The sequence below is a fragment of the Toxoplasma gondii genome, chromosome III (genome assembly GCF_000006565.2).
Source record: "Toxoplasma gondii ME49 chromosome III, whole genome shotgun sequence".
In the NCBI taxonomy this organism is placed as follows: domain Eukaryota; phylum Apicomplexa; class Conoidasida; order Eucoccidiorida; family Sarcocystidae; genus Toxoplasma; species Toxoplasma gondii.
Genome location: NC_031470.1, coordinates 2,137,787 through 2,156,417, shown reverse-complemented (window position 1 = coordinate 2,156,417; position 18,631 = coordinate 2,137,787). Strand labels below are relative to the sequence as shown.

The following is an 18,631-nucleotide window of genomic DNA, read 5'->3' as shown; positions in this document are numbered from 1 at the left end:
CGTTAACTCTTCTGGCTCTCACTGACATCACTTTTCTGGAAGAATGTCTTAGCTCCCCAGTCTCCTCAGAACGAACTCGGGTGTGCATGGCAACAGACTCGACGCACTTGTGTAAAGGCGCGCAAGTGCCCTTGCAACGAACACAGTAAAGCGACAGATAGAGCGCCAGCTTTGAATGCACGTCATTGTTGATTCATCAGCAATTCGTCACTCGAGATGGAGTCATTGGATATAGGATATCATCTGAAAAGGTACCCGATGTCGACGATCTGTAGAGTCCAGGTGGGCTTTTTCGACTGGTCACATCGGCGTCAGTACCAAAGGCCAGTCCGATTTACTACGAACGAATACTGTCGCTTTACGCGCCGAACCATGAAAAAGCGTTCGTGGACATCAAAAGAGGTTTCATGTAAACTCTAATGCCTGTCGAGTTTCTTCGCGATTTAGGATTTAGGGCAATATGGAAGGCAGTGCTGTAGGTTCGTGAAGAAAAGACTTCAATCGGGCCGGTCGAGCCACCTGGTGACGGCATCACTCTTTCCATCCACTGCCTTCACAGCAGTTACAAGTCTATATGCTTATTCCTGTCCAGTGACCTCGTGTCTTTTGTTTGCTATGTATGTCTGATCTGGTGCACTGTTTTGCTGGTCACTTGCTCTGCCGTTCTCTCGCTTTCTCCCTCTGTCCGCGCCCGAACCCCCGTTTTTCACAACACTAACGACCAATAGGAACTGGTGTTACTGGTTCGACTCTTGTCGAGTCATACAATAACTTAATTGCTGGGATTACTCCAAGAGATTGGACGAAATGGAAATAACAATGTAATTTTGAGATAGAATGCAACGCAGGTCATTATATGCACTGGTTCCATGGCATGCCTGCATAAGATAGTAAATGGCTCCGAAAAGATGTAAACCGCTATTGTGCGCGTGTGCAAATTCCTGTCGGAATCGCAGCAGCGGTGTTATTCATGTTGCTGGATACCTGCAGAGTTGGTAGAACGATCTGAAAGCATAAATGTAAAACAAGAAAATTAACTGATAAAAGGATAAGTTAAGAGGCAAGACCACGAATCGCTCTGTGTGGTTTTACTCAGTTAAGTAGTACTACGTTCGATATGCTTTATCAACCGATCTCGAATCGTGGTGTCTGTTGTCGCTTGTGAAAATCTGGGAACGCTTGCCAACTTCCTTGTAGCCCTTTAGCTCAGTGCGTACTTCAGATCAGACTGAAAGATTTGTCATCACGCTTCACCGGTCTTACCACGCATTCTGCCCTACATTTCACTTGCGATATGAAGACAGAGCTGTGTCGTCTACTTATGCTCGATCTGGGGCAACTGCTCTGTCAGGATCGACAGCCACTAGCTGTATTGTGCACGATCAGTGCTTTAGACTCAGGCGTCCACATTGACTAGCTATCATTGTGTGCGACCACTGTGTTATACGCAAAGGGGTGTGTAGCGTTGTTTCTCTGTATTGGCTGACTAAAACGTTGCTGTTTTAGTTTTTCTGTGCTCGAGCTTTTAGGTAGGCAGCCCGCGCGCCCCTGACCGGCGAGGGAGCGCTGGCGAGGTGAGCTCGCTCGCTACAGAGTCACCATTGGTCTCGGGTGCGGAGGCAAAAAAACGAGGGGCTTTTTGGGCTTCCATATATTTGCAGTTGCGTTTCCGCAACTCGTCGACGTCCTCGCAGAGCACTCATTCGCTTCCTACTGGATTCATGCCGAAAGAGCACACCTCTAGTGGGAGCGTTCGCGAATTCAGTCTACAGAGTTTCAAAGTGGTCCACGCGCCTGCTAGCGTGACGCTCAACCTTTTGGCTACGTTCACAGGGATGCTTTTTCCATCTCCACAATTTTTTATGAGTGCTGTTGTAGAGGTCGAGCTGTCGTCACATCACGTCCAGCCTCACGCGCAGAAAAACCGGGCAGGCGTTTGACTAGAATCGGCCGAGTTTTTTCCAGATGTGCAGAAACAGACGCAAAACCCAGATCGGCTTTTTGCGCAACTCACTGTTGGCTTCTCGTTCGCTTGACAACAGGCCCTCACGGATATCTGAATTTTCGGACTCCTCTTTTGCAGGCACTTGCAGCGTTTCAGCCCTGCAACTACCCGCGTTGCGTTTCTTGGACTTTTTGCAACTTGGCTCGCGGGTTGCGCAAGCTCCAGAAAGCACGTCTTCCTTTCTGAAATAGTTCTCGACTCCGTCATTTGTATTTTGCCAAAGGTCACCTTGAAGGGCTAGACCTTTGTAGTCAGTTCATCGCTTATCTCTGTGGTCAAAGTCACCTACCTAGAACTCGTGAGTTCTTCCCACTCAGCCGGTTGAGCACTACCCTGATTCAGCTCTCGGCGCCTTCTCTGGAGTTTTTCCTTGTACGTGGACTCTCGAAACTTTGCAACATGACGCTTCTGGCTGCATCCCCGTTGAACGGGCGTTGATTTTTTCCACTTTCTTCATGCAAAACTAAAGTCCGTAGCAGGACGCATCTCTTTTAATGCCTTGTCTTGCACCCGACAATATAGACGACCACGCCGTGGGCGTGGTCTTGACGTTGTACTTGATTGTTTGCTTTTTCCCTTGTCACTTTTACCGACTTGACGTGTACACTCCTAGAGACAGGTATCGTGCTGAGCACTTCCTGGCTACTCGCACGTAGTTGTTTGCGTCTTTGCGTGTCGCGTCAAAAAGCAAAAGCCAGGAAAAACTGAAACAAACGAAATCCGCCTATCCCTTGTGACAACCCGCGCTCGACGTTTTTGTCCACGTTCCACCACCACCCTCGCATCGTCGAAAGAACTCGTTCGTTCTTCGACACGCAACGTACGTCAACATGAGCGACTACGCTCCGTCTCGTTTCGCGTCGCCTCCGGGAAATGCGCACCCAAAGTCGCCGCTGTTTGCGAGGCCTCATTCATGTCGAGAAATGGAAACGCGCGCTTCCGTCGGAACATCTCGCGGCTCCCGACAGCCCCTCTGCTTGCGGGGAAGTCCTCACGGGTGTCTGTCTCCTCAAAAAGGTCAAGACCGCCTACCTAGTTTTTCGCCTCTAAGGACTCAACCTACCCTCTTGTCACCGCCGTTTCCCTCGAAAGGTTGCTTTTCTTCCTGTCTACCTTCATCTCAAGCGTTCACTTCACACCGCGCTCGAGGTCCGTCTCCAGAGGTACACGCAGTGTCGGCCGACGCAAGCACATCGTCAAGTCCTATTTCTCCTGCCTCTCGGAGTGCATCTGAACAGCAGCCGAGACGCGAAATGTGCAGTCCGCCCGGTGCGTCTTCAGACTCGACCTCCCCAACAGGTTCCTCGTCTTGTTCAGCCGAGCAAGACGACGTCCTCTGCTTCCGGCAGCGCTTTCACCTTCCGCCGCTGCTCCACCTTTCGACATCAAGGAAAAGACTGCGGGAGGAAGACGCGTCCGCCTCAGCCTGCATCTCGTCTCTGGGAAACCTCCCGCTAGATGTGGATACGAAACGAAGGCGCCAAGAATACGATCGCCTCTCCACCGCTTCCCTCTCGAGTTTCAGAAGCCCCAAGACGCCGCGTCTACCTTCTTGCCTGGCGCGGAGGGACCCCGAAGAGTCGCATGCAGACCTGTCGGAAAGCAGAACCTTTCTCCAGCGTTTGGAGGCGGCAGGGCAAAGTCGAAAAGGCGACACGAGCAGAGAGACCATCGAAGCCGACGAGAAGAAGGTTCTTTCGACCCACTCAACTGACACATCCGTCCAGAGGTCGCCGTCCGAGTCGGCGGAACGGAGAAGCTTCGGTAAGCGGAGTGACCCAAACAATGGGCTGCCGATGGCGCATTCACCAACGCCTTTCACCTCCAAACGAACGGACTTAGGGCATGCACTTGACAACGCTCTGTCGATGCGTGCAGCCTCGCGTTGTGGTTTCCCAGGTCCCGCTGAAGCCACTGTTGCACCGGCGGCTTCCGGTGCGTCGCGAACCGCTTCGCCGCTGCCGTTTACTGTGCCGGTTGTTCTGGCGGCATCTCCGCCGACGATGCCTTCTGCCTGTTCACCTGATCTTTGTCGCGCCTCGACTTCCCCACTTTCCTGTGCAGGAGTTTCGTCTCTGGACGCACCACAAGCCGTTGGGCGCAGGTCGGAAGTCGCCGCATGCGTGAGCCCTGCCGCCAGCGAAGAGACAGTTGGAGACACGCGCGAGCACGCGGATCTCTCTTCGCCTGTGGCTTGGCCTGTGGCATGTCTGGCGTCGTCTCCTGGAGTCGCCAAGAAGCCTCTAGATCTTCAGATCGATCCAGAGCAACCTCGAGGGAACGACAAGCTTGTAGAGCCTGAATTCCCCGGAGGCACCGCTGCTGTGTCTGAATCGGCTCCTGTGGCTGGCGCAGATGCGCCACGGCTCTGCGACTACGGACTGAGTGAAGCAGGCGTTCTTCCTGCCTCAGGTCCTTGGCTCCGCAAGCCGAATCCAATGCTCACCCCCGACACAGAGTGGGCTGCTCCCTCGTCGCAAGAAGATCGGGCCTGTACCCAGAAGGAAACCAGTGCAGCTCGCCTTGCTCCGAATCTCCTGTATCGGCAAGCAGACGCAGCTGCCGACAACGTTACGAAGGGCCATGAAGACGACAGCCAATTCCCCCTTCGTTCTGGATCCTTCACTTCATCGGCAGTCGCATGTCCTTCTCCACCTGATGTACAGGCGGACTCAGAAGCTGCGTGCACCTGGGGAACGCCAGGAAACGGGGATACCTGCGAGAGTACGGGAGGCTGGCGGGGTGCCACAAACGTCGAAGCGCACACATGCCTCACTGGCGAGGACGGAAGCCGGTATGGGCTGCAGGGTCCGTTAAGTCAAGACTCGCCTTTCCAGCCGCCTTTGCCCTCGATGCGACCTGTGCATTTTGGAGGTTTCGAGGCCTGGGGAGGTAACAGTGAGGCCTCTCAGGGAGACGCACAGGGCCTACAGTTCCCTCGCGTCGAACGTTTTTCATCTCGCAGAACAGAACACGGAAGCGAGGGAGGTTTCTGCGGACAGCTGGCCGGAGAGCTGTTGCCCACGTCTACAAGTGGGCAGCCGCACAGCCAGCATGTCGCGGATCTTGAAAGTCATACCGGAGCGGTCTTCGCCTCCTGTGACCCCGCTATGCATGCGCATGCTTCCCTCTACGGTTATCCGGGTGCGTTCTACAACAGCTTTGGTACGGCTTCGTCGATCTTCGACCTAACTCAGCCGCCTCAAGCGTTCCTCTACGGTGGCACTTACGGGAACAACGGACCTGATGACTACTGTGTGCATCGCACGAACTCCACAAGTTGTCAAGGCTTCACTGCGCCGGACAACATCTCCACAGGGACCCTAAACACTGCTGACGCACAGCAAGAGTGGACTACACCCGCGCCGGTTTCTGACGCTGCAGTTGGCCACTGGGAGACCTCCGACTTTGGGCCTCAACATCTCAACGGACGCGCTTCGTCCAGTGTCCCGGACCACGGTGGTGGGCTTCCTTTCGGGGGAAACGGAAACTCTTGGGGAACGTCAGGAAACGGGGATGCCTGGGGAACGCCAGGAAACGGGGATACCTGCGAGAGTACGGGAGGCTGGCGGGGCACCACAAACGTCGAAGGGCACACATGCCTCACTGGCGAGGACGGAAGCCGGTATGGTTTGCAGGCTCCGTTAAGTCAAGACTCGCCTTATCAGCCGCCTTTGCCCCCGATGCAACCTGTGCATTTTGCGAACTTCTACTCGGCCTGTTTTCCGCCTCTGCCTCCGCCGCCTGTGTTTCCCGGCATCGGCTGTGTCTCCGCGTCATATCCTGACATCTTACTTCCCCAAGCGCGTTTCCTCTCCCAATCCTGTCCAGGGCCGCCATCTGTACTCCGGTGTCCCCCGCCGGCTGCCCTGCTTCGCGGGTCTTCGCCTCTGGATTGCTGGAGTCTGCCTGCTCTCCCCAGTCTGCCGCGAATCCCGTCGGACTTCGCGTCCGACCCCGCGTCGGTCCCCTTGCCGGCGGCTGTCCAGAACCTCCCCGAGGACTCGCCGAGACTCCGCCTGCCATGTCAGGGCGCCTCCACTCGCGACCAGTCACCGCTGCAGTATGAGGGGAACTTTGGCGGCTCCGATGAAGTCCTTCGACCCCAGGTCGAGGTTGCCGAGAACCGCGGAACGCCGAACTTCCTCGCCGCCTCTTACAGCCTTCTCGGGGCCTTTTCGTGCGAAGGCGACAACAGGGACAACGAGTACGAGACGCAACTTTGGCAGCAGCTGAACGAGTCCGGAGAGCTGGGCGTTTCGGGACTCCCTCAGCCTTACAGCGTCGAAGAGGGCCGTCGACAAGAGCTCCAGTCTCCGTACCCTGCACCCTACGAGAACATCCCGTATTCGACTCCCTCCTACAATAGCGTTTCCTACACTGCAGCCTCCAAGGACCGTCTCGTAGGCGACAACACAGCGTACAACGGCGCTGCCTACTGCCCGTTCTACGGCGGCTCGGGCATGTATGAGACTCCCCAGAGGAGCGAGGAAAACAGCCTGTATTCAGCAGATCCCCAAGTTCACTTCTCAGAGTCGGAGAAGACAGGTTCGTCGGACTCGTTTCCCTACTCCTTCTTCTCTCTGGGGACTCCGGCGCTGTACCCAGGGGGAAGCCTTCAGACGGGAGCACACTTGGAGGAAGTTCCAGGCAGCGGAGACGCGGAAGGTTCTGCATGGAGTCCTTCGCTGGAGTCGCGGCGACTGCGAGGACGGACTCGATCTCCTCACGCGCAGTCGCCCAACTCGAACCGCTCCCGGGGGGCCGCGTGGACTTTCTCTCCCGCGTCTCTGCCGTTCGAAGTTCCGGCCGCGGCGAAGGCGTCGGGGAGGAAGCGGCGGGCGCCGGGATCGCTGCCGGCTCAGACCGACCGCGGCCACAAAGACTTTTTGCTCGAGCTTCTCGCTTCGCGTCTGGAGCCTGTGAAGGGGGTGCACATGGACAGGCTGCGGAAGACGTGGGTAGCGTCTTGGCTGGTCGGCAAGCGTCGAATAACGCGGATTTTTTCCTTCCAGAAGTTTGGGTTTTTCGGCGCGCGCGAGCAAGCCATCAGACATCGCCGCGAGGCTCTTTTGAATCCGGAACTGGACAACTCAGAGAGACGCGAGGCCCTGGCAAATGTGGAGCGGGCAACGGACGATGAGTTACAGCAGGCAGCCGACGCGCTGCCGTTCGTGGTCGGAGTCACATACCACCGCGCGAGTCGCTGCTGGGTGGCGAACCATCGGAAACCGATGGGGAAAATCGTGCAGCGGAAGAAGTTCGCAGTCGCCGAGCTCGGTTTTTTGGAGGCCCGGTACCACGCCGCCGTCATGATGTTCTGCTGGAATAAGCAAGGGCGAACGCAGGAGCCTGAGGACTACGACCAAGGCGCCACAGAGGCCTTCAACTCCAGGCAAGTTCCGCAGCGACCGGGGGACGACCGCGCCTTCGAGTTCAGCCACCCCACATGTTCCGAGAACGAGCCACTCTACACCCTGAAGGCGCTGGACAGCGGGACTTGCGACGACGCCATGGTGCTCCTGGCCTTCATTTGCGGCAGTCCGTGGAGAAAAATCTGCAGAGGCCAGCAGTGCGGAGACGATCCCACGCTCTTGGAAGCCGCCTCAACCATCCAGACTGAAAAGTCCCTCTGGCGAACGCGCGTAAAGAGCGCCGCCGACGAAGTCCGAGAAGGCCCCCAGCGCAGACTCGAGGGCACCGACGCCGGAGACTCGGGCGCCTTTCCCCGTGGACAGAGCCCAGAGAAAGGCAGGCCTCGCCGGAGGCGGAAGACCGCGACACTCAGGGAACAAGAAGACGTAACCGAAGACAAGACAGAGGACGGCAGAGAAGACAAGACAGAAGACGGCGGAGAAGACAAGACAGAAGACGGGGGAGAAGACGGCAGAGAAGACGAGGGAGAAGACGAGGGAGAAGATCCGGGACATGGCTGGGGAGAGAGAAGGCGATGCCGAAAGAGCGACAGGGAAAACGCGGGTGAAGCGGAACGCGGACAGAAAAGGGAGAAGAGGCAGCAGAGCGAAGGGCGCTGCGTCGTCGCGGAAGTCGACCTGAGAGACGCGAAAGACACGGTCGTGCGTCGGAATCGAGTAGCACGCAGAGAGGGTCTCGAAACAGGTTTTGGCAAGAAGAACGCGAAATCTGGAGCAGAGAGCTGTTTGTCGCAAACGCCCGCTCTGGGGCCTTCATCCCCCCCGTTCCCCGTTTCGTTCAAGAAGAGACGAAAAAGCTCAAGCCGGGAAGCCGACTTGCGGCAGAGTCGTCCGCGTCGACACAGGAACGACACCGAAGAAGCAAGGAGCATCTGCGAGGACTCCCCGTCATCCGAAGTTGCACCGACGCCAGCGAGTTCTTCGTTTTCCCCTGCAGCTTCACTGTCGTCTGACGGGTCTCGCCTCGGAAGTCACAACCACGACTTAACAGATAGTGGACGAAGCGCGTCGGTAAGTCGAGGAAGGTCGACTGATTTCTCGATGTTCGCCGGCCTGCCATATTTGAAGTCTCTCGAAAGTAACACGCGCTTCGTCCCTCCCTCCCGCCCTGGCGAGTCTGGCCTTCCGAACGTTTACGCCAGCTACAACTCAGGCCTGGCCTTCGAGGCGAATCGGCCCTGCCCGCTGGCCTTCGACTCGCGCGCCGACCCGACAGGGTGGCCTCACACGTTCCCTCATCCCGCGGAAGCCTACGGAAGCGGCATCGCTTCCTGGACGCCGAATGCGAACGGCTTCTTTGAGAGCCTTGCGTACACAGGGAACCTCGAGGAGCTTCGCGACTTGTGCGGAAGAACTCCAGATGCGCGCGACTCTTCGGACCACTGGCAGGAGGCTGCTGCGGCTGCTTCTTCTCGGCTTCCACTTCGCCCACCTGCAGTCCACTCTTGGCAGGACGCGCCATGTGCAAAGGACCCGGCGCCGTGTGTCGAACTCGCGAGAGACGAATGCCTCGCTGGAGGAGACAGACAGACTTGCAGGTTCCACTCCGCTTTCGATTCTGCCGACGCCGGGGATTACAAGTTCAACACTGATGCGCGATGTCTTCGGGGACCGACGTTCAATCCCCACTCGAACGCCGTCGCGACGCTTAGGAGAGAACAGGAAGCGGCGCGCGGCGCCTCCGGGCAAACGCCTTCTTTCTTCTTTCCCCGCCTTGTCCCCGTCGCCCAGACAGACTGGGAGGCCGACCCTGGAAGAGGTAGCGGAGATTCTTTGAGCGCGCCACATGAAGCGGGGGAAGCCGTCGGAGTCGAAGGAAGCGAAGGAGCACCCTGTGAGTGGAACTTCGAGCGCGACGCGCATCCAGTAATCCTCCCAACGAGCAATTGCTCACATGGTCACGAACGCCTTGCAAGCTCGAACGCCTTCACCGAAGCGAAGCAGAGAAACGCGCTCCGATGCACACCTCAAGAGACAGTTGGCGGCGTCAATGAAAATGGCTCTCCTCTCTTTTCAACTCACCGAGACGCTCCGGAAGCGATGTCGGCCTTGACGGAGGTCAGCGACCGCGAAACGCAGCGAGGCCCTGCTGTGTTGCAGAGTGGCAACACAGAGGCTCTCTTGCAAGATTCCACCTCGAACTCGGCCTCGCCAACTCAGCGCCGCGCGCATGGCCTCGACCCAGAGCCTGACGAATCGAAGGCGCGTGGAGAACGAAGCAAAGAAGAAGACCGAGAGACCCTTCGTACCGAGGCACCGAGCAAAGGACGCAAACAGATACTCTCGCCGCCGACTGAAAGAAACAGCATGTATGGAGAAGCGATGTCCATTGACCGACAAGTCAGTGCGCTGCCAACTCTCCTTTCGCACGGCACTGCCTTTCCATAAGGAAGCCTTCACCAAGATCCAGAGTCCGTTCTCCAAAAGGATAGCGATCCACAAGTACATGTCCGTAAATATAGTCGAACATATATATATATATATACATATAAATATATGTATATATATGCATATATATATATATATATATTTGCATTCTCGAACATATAGATTTTAGTATGTAGACCGGTCGCCGAAAACACGGAGAGAAACGAAGACAAAGATCTGTTCCTCTCCGAAGGCTCCATCTACATCGCCTCTTTGAACCTCAAAACAACGAAGTGGTTTGCATCTGGGTCGCTCCAGCAGCGCGAGAGAAAGCAACGTTAAGGAGTGCCTTCGTGGACGGCACCCCGCCGCCGCAGGCAGCACAGGATACTGTAAAATGAAAGGCGGAAACAGGAACAAGTCGAAGGTGACCGACGAAACAACGTTCGACGCGCTCACGACTCTTGTGCGGCCTGAGATGGATGTTCTGCTCCACCCACGGAGCAACCGAACGCGTTCGAAGCCACTGAAAAATTTGGAGGTTTCGCGTCTCTCACGAATGCCACCGTCGAGATGCGAAACGGCTCGCCAAGTCACCGTGCACACCTCGGAGACGCGCGTACATGGCGCGTTACATCGATATGAGCACATATATCTATATATATAGATACATATATGCTTATTGACAGACGAATGAATTTGTGTCGCCGTCTTCATGGAGATATCTGTATATAAAAACGGCTGTGATTTACGTGCACCTGTCTGTACTCAAATATATACATATATATATATATATATTCATATATATATATATATATGAATATATATATATATATAAATAGAGAGAGACAGAGACACATCTCACCTCCCTTGAGCACAAATCTACCTCCAGGTAAACATTCGCACCTTTACACAGGAATCGAGAAAGTGAAGAGCATTCCTTTGCAGAATCAGCCAGTCACGCGGTGCAGTGAATGAACCGCTTGTTTCTGGTGGCTGGATCTTGATATGCATGGAGCCAGACGGCGAGGTGCCATGACAGATCAGTGACTCGCCTGTTTAAGACATCCGTTGAACAGACGCGACGAAACGAAGCAGGCGTTGCTTGCACATGCACTCGCTACAGACCTTGAGGGCGCTCTCAAAAGCAGTCGGAGCGGGTGTCACCATCCCTCGGTCTTTGCCTTGAATAAAAGGAAAAACGCTTGCCCGTCACGACGATCGCGGACAGCCAACAGGATGTGTGTATCTTCCCTGTTTCCTCTTTTTCTTTTGCGGTGCAGTTTTGTGCGTCCCCTCAACGCCTCAGCGTCGCTCTCTTCTTGGTTATGTCGAGGTTTGCTCCCTGGCGCGCGGTCACCTTGACAAGTTCTTCGACGGTTCACCTACGCCCTCTGTCACTGTGGCCTCTTGTCACCCTTGTCTCCTTCTCTCGCTCGGTCTCATCCTCTATCACTCTTGCTCGTTCTCTCGTTTCTGCCTTCTCTCTGTGTGTCGTCCTTTGACGTTCCCTCGAGGACAGCCGCTGGCCAGTCGCGTACTCATCAGCAGGCAGGCGGCTACGGCTTGGGAGGCTTTCCTCTTCGCTACCGCCTCCACCTCCATCTGGTCTTCACGACATCGTCGCACCAAATCCATTGTCTCTTCGGCCATCCTCTTCTTCCCGATCCTCTCGGTCTTCACCTGCTCCTTTCTCTTCTCCCTCTTCTCCGCCGTCCTTCTCTTTCTTCTTCTTCTCCTTCTTCTTCTCCTTCTTCTTCTGCTCCGTCGCCGTCTTCTGTTCCTTTCTTTCCTTCTCCGTTCTCACCTTCTTCATGCGTTTCGCGCCCTGTCCACTTGCGCGGCGGCTTCCTGCGGCAGCGCAGATGATTCTTCGTCGAGCTCCACGATTTCCACTCGCGCCCCCGAGCCGACGCGCATTCGCCTCACTTGTTCCAGCGGCATCTTCGCTTCGTGACGCACCCGGAGACTGATGCATTAGAGTAACAACACAAAAACACGAATAAGAGAATGCCTCCGGTAGTCCACATGCCAGCAGAAGTCCGTACATGTCCTTCAGAGCCTGTCACTATCTACACAACCTGGTGTCAAGGAAGAGGTCGAAAGATGAAAACGCAAAAAACTCAAATTCGAAGAAGACAGAAGACCCAGTTCTATGCGTACATAAATAAATAATTACATACCTTCATACGTCTGTGTGTACATTCAGAGATACCTAAATACATATATATATATATATATGTATGTACATATGTATATATATATATATATATATATATATATGCATGTATGTATATAGAGACCTACGCACTTGAATGCATTTGTGCCTACATACCGTCGTGATGGTTTGCATTCACATATAGATATGAGCATACATAAATGGAAGAGAGACGAAGGACGCGTCTGACCGGATTTGGAGCAGATCGATGCATGCAAAGAGATCTTTTTCAAGGACTGCAACGAGCGCGACAGCGGCGACGTCGACACAAGAGCCTTTTGCCAGTGGCAACGCGAAAAGCAGATACGGAAATACTGTGAACTGCCTTGTCGCTGGCGCTGCAGGAAGCAAGAGGCAATGAGGAAGGCGCGTCAGAGCACCCGGGAGAGGCAGGGGCGGCAGGTGATTGACGAATAAGGATGCAGACAGTGTAGACGCTTTGAGTGCAACAGTACAGGTTCAGGCTCGAGTTCCGATCGCAAGGACAGGTGACAAAGACTCTCAAGCAGATCCGATTTGAAAGGAAGAAACAGAGCAAAGAGTCGCTCTACATACAGCACTACGCGCCTCAATGTAATGGTCCACTGAGTTGAAACTTCGAGAGAAGAGAGTACTTGTGAAGCGGAAAAGCGGAGACAACGAGGACCTGGACGACCTTTCAAGAGAACAGGGATGGATTGTCGCTGCAGTGGGGCAGACGACCGGAACCGATGAAAGGGGACCTGGAAGAGTCGCGACTTCTTTTCTGCACCGTGCCTCGGTGAACAAGCGGAGACAGGAGAAGGGCAGCAGAACTGCGAGAGAAGAGAGGAACGAAGGAGAAGAGAGACGAACAAAAATGGAGAGGCGGAGAAGTTCGTGGACAGAGAGGACAAAATCAAGAAGAGAAAGTCAAGTGAAATAAAGAAAAAAGCATGCGCGACAGACTGGCAGACGCAACAACGGATGTCTCCCGCGGTTTGTGTCTTGCCGTTCCCTCCAGCATGCAGAGTCGCTTCTCCGCAGTCTCGTCCTCCGCTCCACAACTACGGCTCCACTTCTTTGCAGGTCCTTTCCGGCCTTTAGAAAAAAGCATTGAATTCAACCGAGAGAAGGGGGAGGCGCAGGCAAGAACAAGACTCGAGCGCGCGGAACAGCTCGATGCGAGAGACGAGCGAAACGAGCGAGAGGCAAGCGCGGCAAGAGGAGAAAAAGGAGAGAAGAGAAAGAGGAGAGCGAAGAAGACACCACCGTCTCTTGCCGCATGCATGGATGCAGAAGGAGGAAGAAAGACAGTGGCGGCAAAGAACAGCCTGTGTCTTTCTTTCTTCTCACGGGAGAGAAGGAGCCGCTTGTCCGAACTCACTGAAACCTGTCAACCGCATGCAGGAAAATTTCAGCGAAATAATGGAATCGCGCGCTGGTTATAGATGCAGACCTCAGCATGCCTGCCCTTTTTCTCTCTCTCTCGAGATATCCACAAAGAGTCAGAAAAAAAAGAAAAAAAGAAAACAGTCACTTCTCTCCTCTATTCTTCCTTTCCGCCGCATCCTCCGAAAAGCAACGCCTCTCGGAGCCATTAGTCACGCGTCGTTCCGAAATCCTTCGCATAAACAATAGTCGAAATGCCAGAAACGGCACAAGAGCCTCCCCCTTCTCCTTCTTCTTCTTCTCCTCCTTCTTCTTCTCCTTCTTCTCCTTCTTCTGCTCCTCCTCCTTCTTCTTCTCCTCCGTCTTCTTCTCCTTCTTCTTCGTCTTCGCCAGAGTCTCCACCGCCCTCCGAGTCTTCGTTTTCTTGGACGTCGCTTTTGCTGGCGGGAGCTTATGGAGGATCTTTTGCACTGGGGGCTTTGCTCGTTCCTTCTCTGTTTTCTGCTCCTTCTTCGTCTGCGGCTTCTTCTTCTCCTGTCTCTCTGATCTCAGACGCGTCTCTCGCTTCGTTGTCTTCTTCGTTAGGAGGAGCGCTTTCCTCCCCGCCAGTCCCTGCACCGTTCTCTCACTTCCTTCGTCTCCTCTCGTCCTCTTCCATCAAAACTGTTGCTCTCATTCCGCCGTCACCTTCTCTCATCCTCTACTCCCCTCATGCCGGCTCTTCGGCTTCGTTCTCGTCTCCTTCTCTGCTCTCGTCTCTTCTCCCGTCGGCTGCTCCTCCTGCCTCCGTGTCTCCAGCGGGTGCAGAAGGCCTCCGCGCTGGATCTTTGTCTCCGTTCTTCCTCACGCGAGCGTTGCCGGGGAGCGAGAATGAACTTTCTCGTCTTCTGATGAACAACCAGGCCGTTGAACTTCTGCATGTCTTCGAGGAGAACGCATGCAGCCATGCGCTGGACGCCTCCGCCTCTATTCGCAGTGCCTCCTCTGTCTGGACCGCGCTTCTTGACGAGCTTCTCGAAGTCGCCATCGCCTTCGCCGGACTCGCAGCGCTCTCTGCTCTCCTCTTCCTGATAGGTGAGGGAACTCCTTCATCTGTCTGGCTCTCTTTCTCTTTCTCTCTCTCGCTCTGCACCGCTTTGTCTATCTGTCGACCTGTCCATGGTGATCTGAGTTTGTTGTTTCTGTCTACAGCGATCTCTTCATGCTGCTACGTTGTACGAAGGCTTCCGGATCAGCGCCGGTGCTGCTGCTTAGCTCGGTTCTCAGACTCTCTGTGACACTGCGCGCATCCCTGTGGGGTCCGCGAAACCTGCAGACAGCTGTCGAGAAGACGAAAGCCGAGTTCAAGGATGCGAAACGCGTAGAGAAGAGACGGCAAGAGAAGCAGCGCGTGGATGCGCATTGCGTCTCTAGTGCAGGAGATGCAAAGGTGCATGTTGTATGATGCGGTCCTAGGGCGCTCGAACTGTGGTTCTTTCCCCGTTTTGTATCCGTTTACGTTTCTCGTTGAATGCATGTTTTTCTTTCGCGTCGCTTGTTCATTGATGTCTTTCTCCTCGTCGACTCCCGCGTCTTTTCGACTGCTACTTGGTGCCTGGACGCTTCGCCTCCCTCCCTTTTTTTCTTCCGATTTCAACGTAGGCCGCCACTGCAATTTCTTGCCGTCGTTGCCGCCGGGCGCTTGGGCCAGCGAAGGCAGTCGAGAGCCGCCTGCGTTTTCGCGCGCGACGTTCGCAGACGTAGCTGGACATGAAGAGGCGAAGCGTCAGCTGCGGCAGATAATTCACTTTCTCAAAACGCCGCATGCGTTCGACGCCCTCGGCGCCAGGGTCCCTCGAGGCGTCTTGCTCGAAGGTCCTTCAGGAACAGGTGAGCAGCTGGCTCGAAGGCGTAGCTTCCGTTCGAAGGAGTCGAGGCCAGGACGACGACCTGCTGCGTCTCGATGCGAACGCACTGGAGTCGCGGACGGCGAGAGGCTACGTTCGTGCGAGTGCATGTCTTTGTTCGACTGTCTCCGTTCACGGAGATCTTGCTCGAGCGATCTCTCTCTTCGCTCTCTTCGCTCTCTTCGCTCTCTTCGCTCTCTTCGCTCTCTTCGCTCTCTTCGCTCTCTTCGCTCTCTTCGCTCTCTTCGCTCTCTTCGCTCTCTTCGCTCTCTTCGCTCTCTTCTCTCTCTTCGCTCTCTTCGCTCTCTTCGCTCTCTTCGCTCTCTTCGCTCTCTTCGCTCTCTTCGCTCTCTTCGCTCTCTTCTCTCTCTTCGCTCTCTTCGCTCTCTTCGCTCTCTTCGCTCTCTGCGAGTGAAGCCGACGCGAGTGGATGCTGAGGCGTTTCCGGTGCTGACGAGCTGTGCCGCGTTTTTGCAGTCGAATCCGAGGCCGTCTCTCGCTTTGCGTTTCAGGGAAAACGTTGCTGGCGCGCGCGGTGGCGGGGGAGGCGGGTGTTCCGTTTCTCTCGTTCAGCGGCGGAGCTTTCGTGGAGCTCTTTGTGGGCCAGGGAGCCTCGCGCGTCCGCGCACTGTTCGACGCAGCGCGCGCGAGGGCGCCGTGTGTGGTTTTCATCGACGAGTTCGACGCCATCGCCTTCGACCGGAAGGACTGTCTTGGTGAGGACAGGCGAGACAGAAGGAGAAAGGTGGAAAGAAGCGGCAGCGAGGGAGAGAGGGGACGAAGGGAGAAGAGACAAAATGGAGAAGAAGTGGAGCCAAGAAAACACAGGGAAAAGAAAAACTTGGAAAAGAGAGAACTGGAAAAACGAGCAGAAAAACGCCGCAAGAGGAGAAGAGCCGGAGAAGGGGCAAGCAGAGACGCAGAGGTCTACAGGGAGCAGACCCAAGGGGAACGGAGAAGAAATGAAGAAAAGCAGACCAGATGGACGTGGAACAGGAGAACAAGACCAGGATGCACAGATGGGGATCCGACGAGGAAGAGGAAGGCGCGATAGGCAGAAAAAGGGATGCGAAAAAGCGAGGAACGTAGCAAAACAGCCGGAGGAAAGAAGAGTGTGAAGAAGATGAAGAAACGGATGAAACAGAGTGACAGAGAGGAGCCAGAGAGACGAAAATACAGACCGAGAAGGAGAAGAAGGATAACACACACAGCGCGTCTAGAGGGCGAAAGAAGAGAAGACGGAACGCGTACAAGGGGACATGGGAGGGGAAGTCAGAGACGAGGACGAGAAAACCAAAGACAGAAGGAAGAACCAAGACGAGAGAGAGAGAGACAAGGGAGAATTGTTGAAACGCAGTGCTGAAGATGGCAGGAGAAGGAAGAGACGCGAGAAAGGAGAGATACAAAGGAGATACGAGAGAGCCACTACAGGAGAGAGAAGCGAGGCAAGAGAACGCTGAGGAGAAGGCGAAAAGCGAGAAACAAGCGAAAATAACGGAAGAAGCTCCCAAAACAACCGTAAAAGCGAGCATTCGTCACGGACTTCGAGTCCACACCCGCAGCCGCCTTCGTGGAACGAGTCTCAACAGGGTGCATATACAAAAAAGTCAAGTAATTCTTCGCAGACGAAAGTCGGCCAAAGCGCATCTCTTCTGTACAGCCGTGGAAGCGCACTGCGCCACCGCAAGAAAGCACCGATTCTCCTATGCGTTCATCTCGGCCGAGATCCTCGACTTTTTCGAACTAGAGAGGTTCGCTATATCCATCTATATAAATGTATATGTATATGTGCTTCTTTCCGCATATATATATATATATATAAATATATGTATTTGTATGCATATGTGTATACTGGGTCTGTGAAAACAGATGAGGCGGTGCATTAGCACGAGGGTGGTTTCTTTGTGTGACTCTGTGTAGGCGGCAGTTCGCAGGAGTATCTGCAGACTGTGAACGAGTTGCTCTACCAGTTAGACGGCATGCAGAGGCCGAGTGGAGGCGGACGCTCGCAGGCAGGGCATTCGGGCACCAGCGCAGGCGGAGCGGATCGCGAAAAAAGCTTCTCTTCTGAGAACGAGGAAACCAGACCTCCGTCGTTCTTCGCCTCCCTGAAGCGCAGTCTCGCATCCTTCTTCGCCCTGTGCCTCCCTCGCTCGCCATCCGGCAAAGGCGCCCCAGGCGCCACAGCCGACGGTTCAGCTTCTTCGGATTCTTCCTCTGATTCGTCCCCTCCCCTTTTTGTGGTGTTGGCGGCGACGAACCGCGTCTCGGCTCTCGACGAGGCAGTCAAGCGCCCTGGGCGCTTCGACCAAGTGGTTCACATTGGCTTGCCTTCGGAAGAAGAAAGGTAAATCCAAAAAAAGTCTTTTACTCTCTCATTAAATGATCCATCCCGTTCTGGTCCATATATTGATATATATATATATATATGTACATAAAGATATATCCATACATTTTTCTGTATGCATATGCGTATATATATATATATATATATATATATATATATATATATATATATGCATATATCTAGATATATGTATATATATATGTGTATACATCGGTACATACATATCTGTATATATATATATATGTATATTGCTTTCTGGTGATGTTTTTTGAGTTTCGAGAGTAGCTTGACATGTGAGGTTTTGAGTTGCCTTGGAGGCCTCGACCTTGGTCCTGTGTTTTTCGTCTTTCTCATCCTTCTCCGACTCTTCCTGCTCCTTTTCCTTTCAGACTCGAGGCGCTCAGGCTGCACAGCGCGCCGTTGGTGTTGGCCGCGTCTGTCGACTTTCGGCTGCTGGCGCGAGACTCACAGGGCCTCTCCGGCGCGGACCTCGCCTGTCTCTGCAACGAAGCGGCGCTGCGCGCCTCCCGGGAGGGACGCGCGGCTGTGGCGCAGGACGACTTCGAGGCTGCGTTGGAGACGCTCGCTCGGAGATCGTCCAGGTCGAAGTTCCGAACCAGAGCTCGGCGACGCCCCGCTGCGAGCTTCCAGCATGACGCGCCGGAGCCTGCGGACGTCTTCAGCGACCTCCGCGAACGCGAATCCTCCGCGATGGGGGACAAGGAGGAACGCGCTACAGTCGAAGAAGGAGGCGACGGCGCAGGAGGAGAGAGAGAAGAGAAGGAATGCGGGAGCAGAGACACAGAAAAAGCGGTGCTTCATCTGATGCGCGAGTGGGTGCGTGTCTTCGGAGAAAGAGACATGAGATTGGAAGACGACGAAGATCCATACGAGCCTTGACGCCTGTCCAGCTGTCAAACTCACGTAGGGGAGCCATAAACGTACACCACGGTCATACGAGTTCATCTGCGCATCTCTACTTCTCTACATATATACATATATATACATATATATATATATATA

At 54.6% G+C, this 18,631-nt stretch overlaps 3 protein-coding genes across 3 annotated transcripts; 2 read left to right on the top strand and 1 right to left on the bottom strand.

The window, feature by feature from the left end:
* Window positions 1–1,668: 1,668 nt before the first annotated feature.
* AP2III3 (AP2 domain transcription factor AP2III-3) lies at window positions 1,669–10,848 on the top strand. The gene has a single exon (XM_002371742.2). The coding sequence runs from the start codon at window positions 2,836–2,838 to the stop codon at window positions 9,826–9,828; it is 6,993 nt and encodes a 2,330-aa protein (XP_002371783.2). The 5' UTR covers window positions 1,669–2,835; the 3' UTR covers window positions 9,829–10,848.
* On the bottom strand, window positions 10,664–13,300 carry TGME49_299160 (hypothetical protein). The gene is made up of 2 exons (XM_018782363.1): window positions 12,183–13,300; window positions 10,664–11,776 (listed from the first exon to the last, which is right to left on the bottom strand). The coding sequence occupies exons 1-2, from the start codon at window positions 12,237–12,239 to the stop codon at window positions 11,420–11,422; spliced, it is 414 nt and encodes a 137-aa protein (XP_018638100.1). The 5' UTR covers window positions 12,240–13,300; the 3' UTR covers window positions 10,664–11,419.
* Window positions 13,301–13,499: 199 nt separating this feature from the next.
* TGME49_299168 (ATPase, AAA family protein) lies at window positions 13,500–18,583 on the top strand. The gene is made up of 4 exons (XM_018782364.1): window positions 13,500–15,244; window positions 15,774–15,977; window positions 17,182–17,608; window positions 17,998–18,583. The coding sequence occupies exons 1-4, from the start codon at window positions 14,770–14,772 to the stop codon at window positions 18,506–18,508; spliced, it is 1,617 nt and encodes a 538-aa protein (XP_018638101.1). The 5' UTR covers window positions 13,500–14,769; the 3' UTR covers window positions 18,509–18,583.
* Window positions 18,584–18,631: the final 48 nt, after the last annotated feature.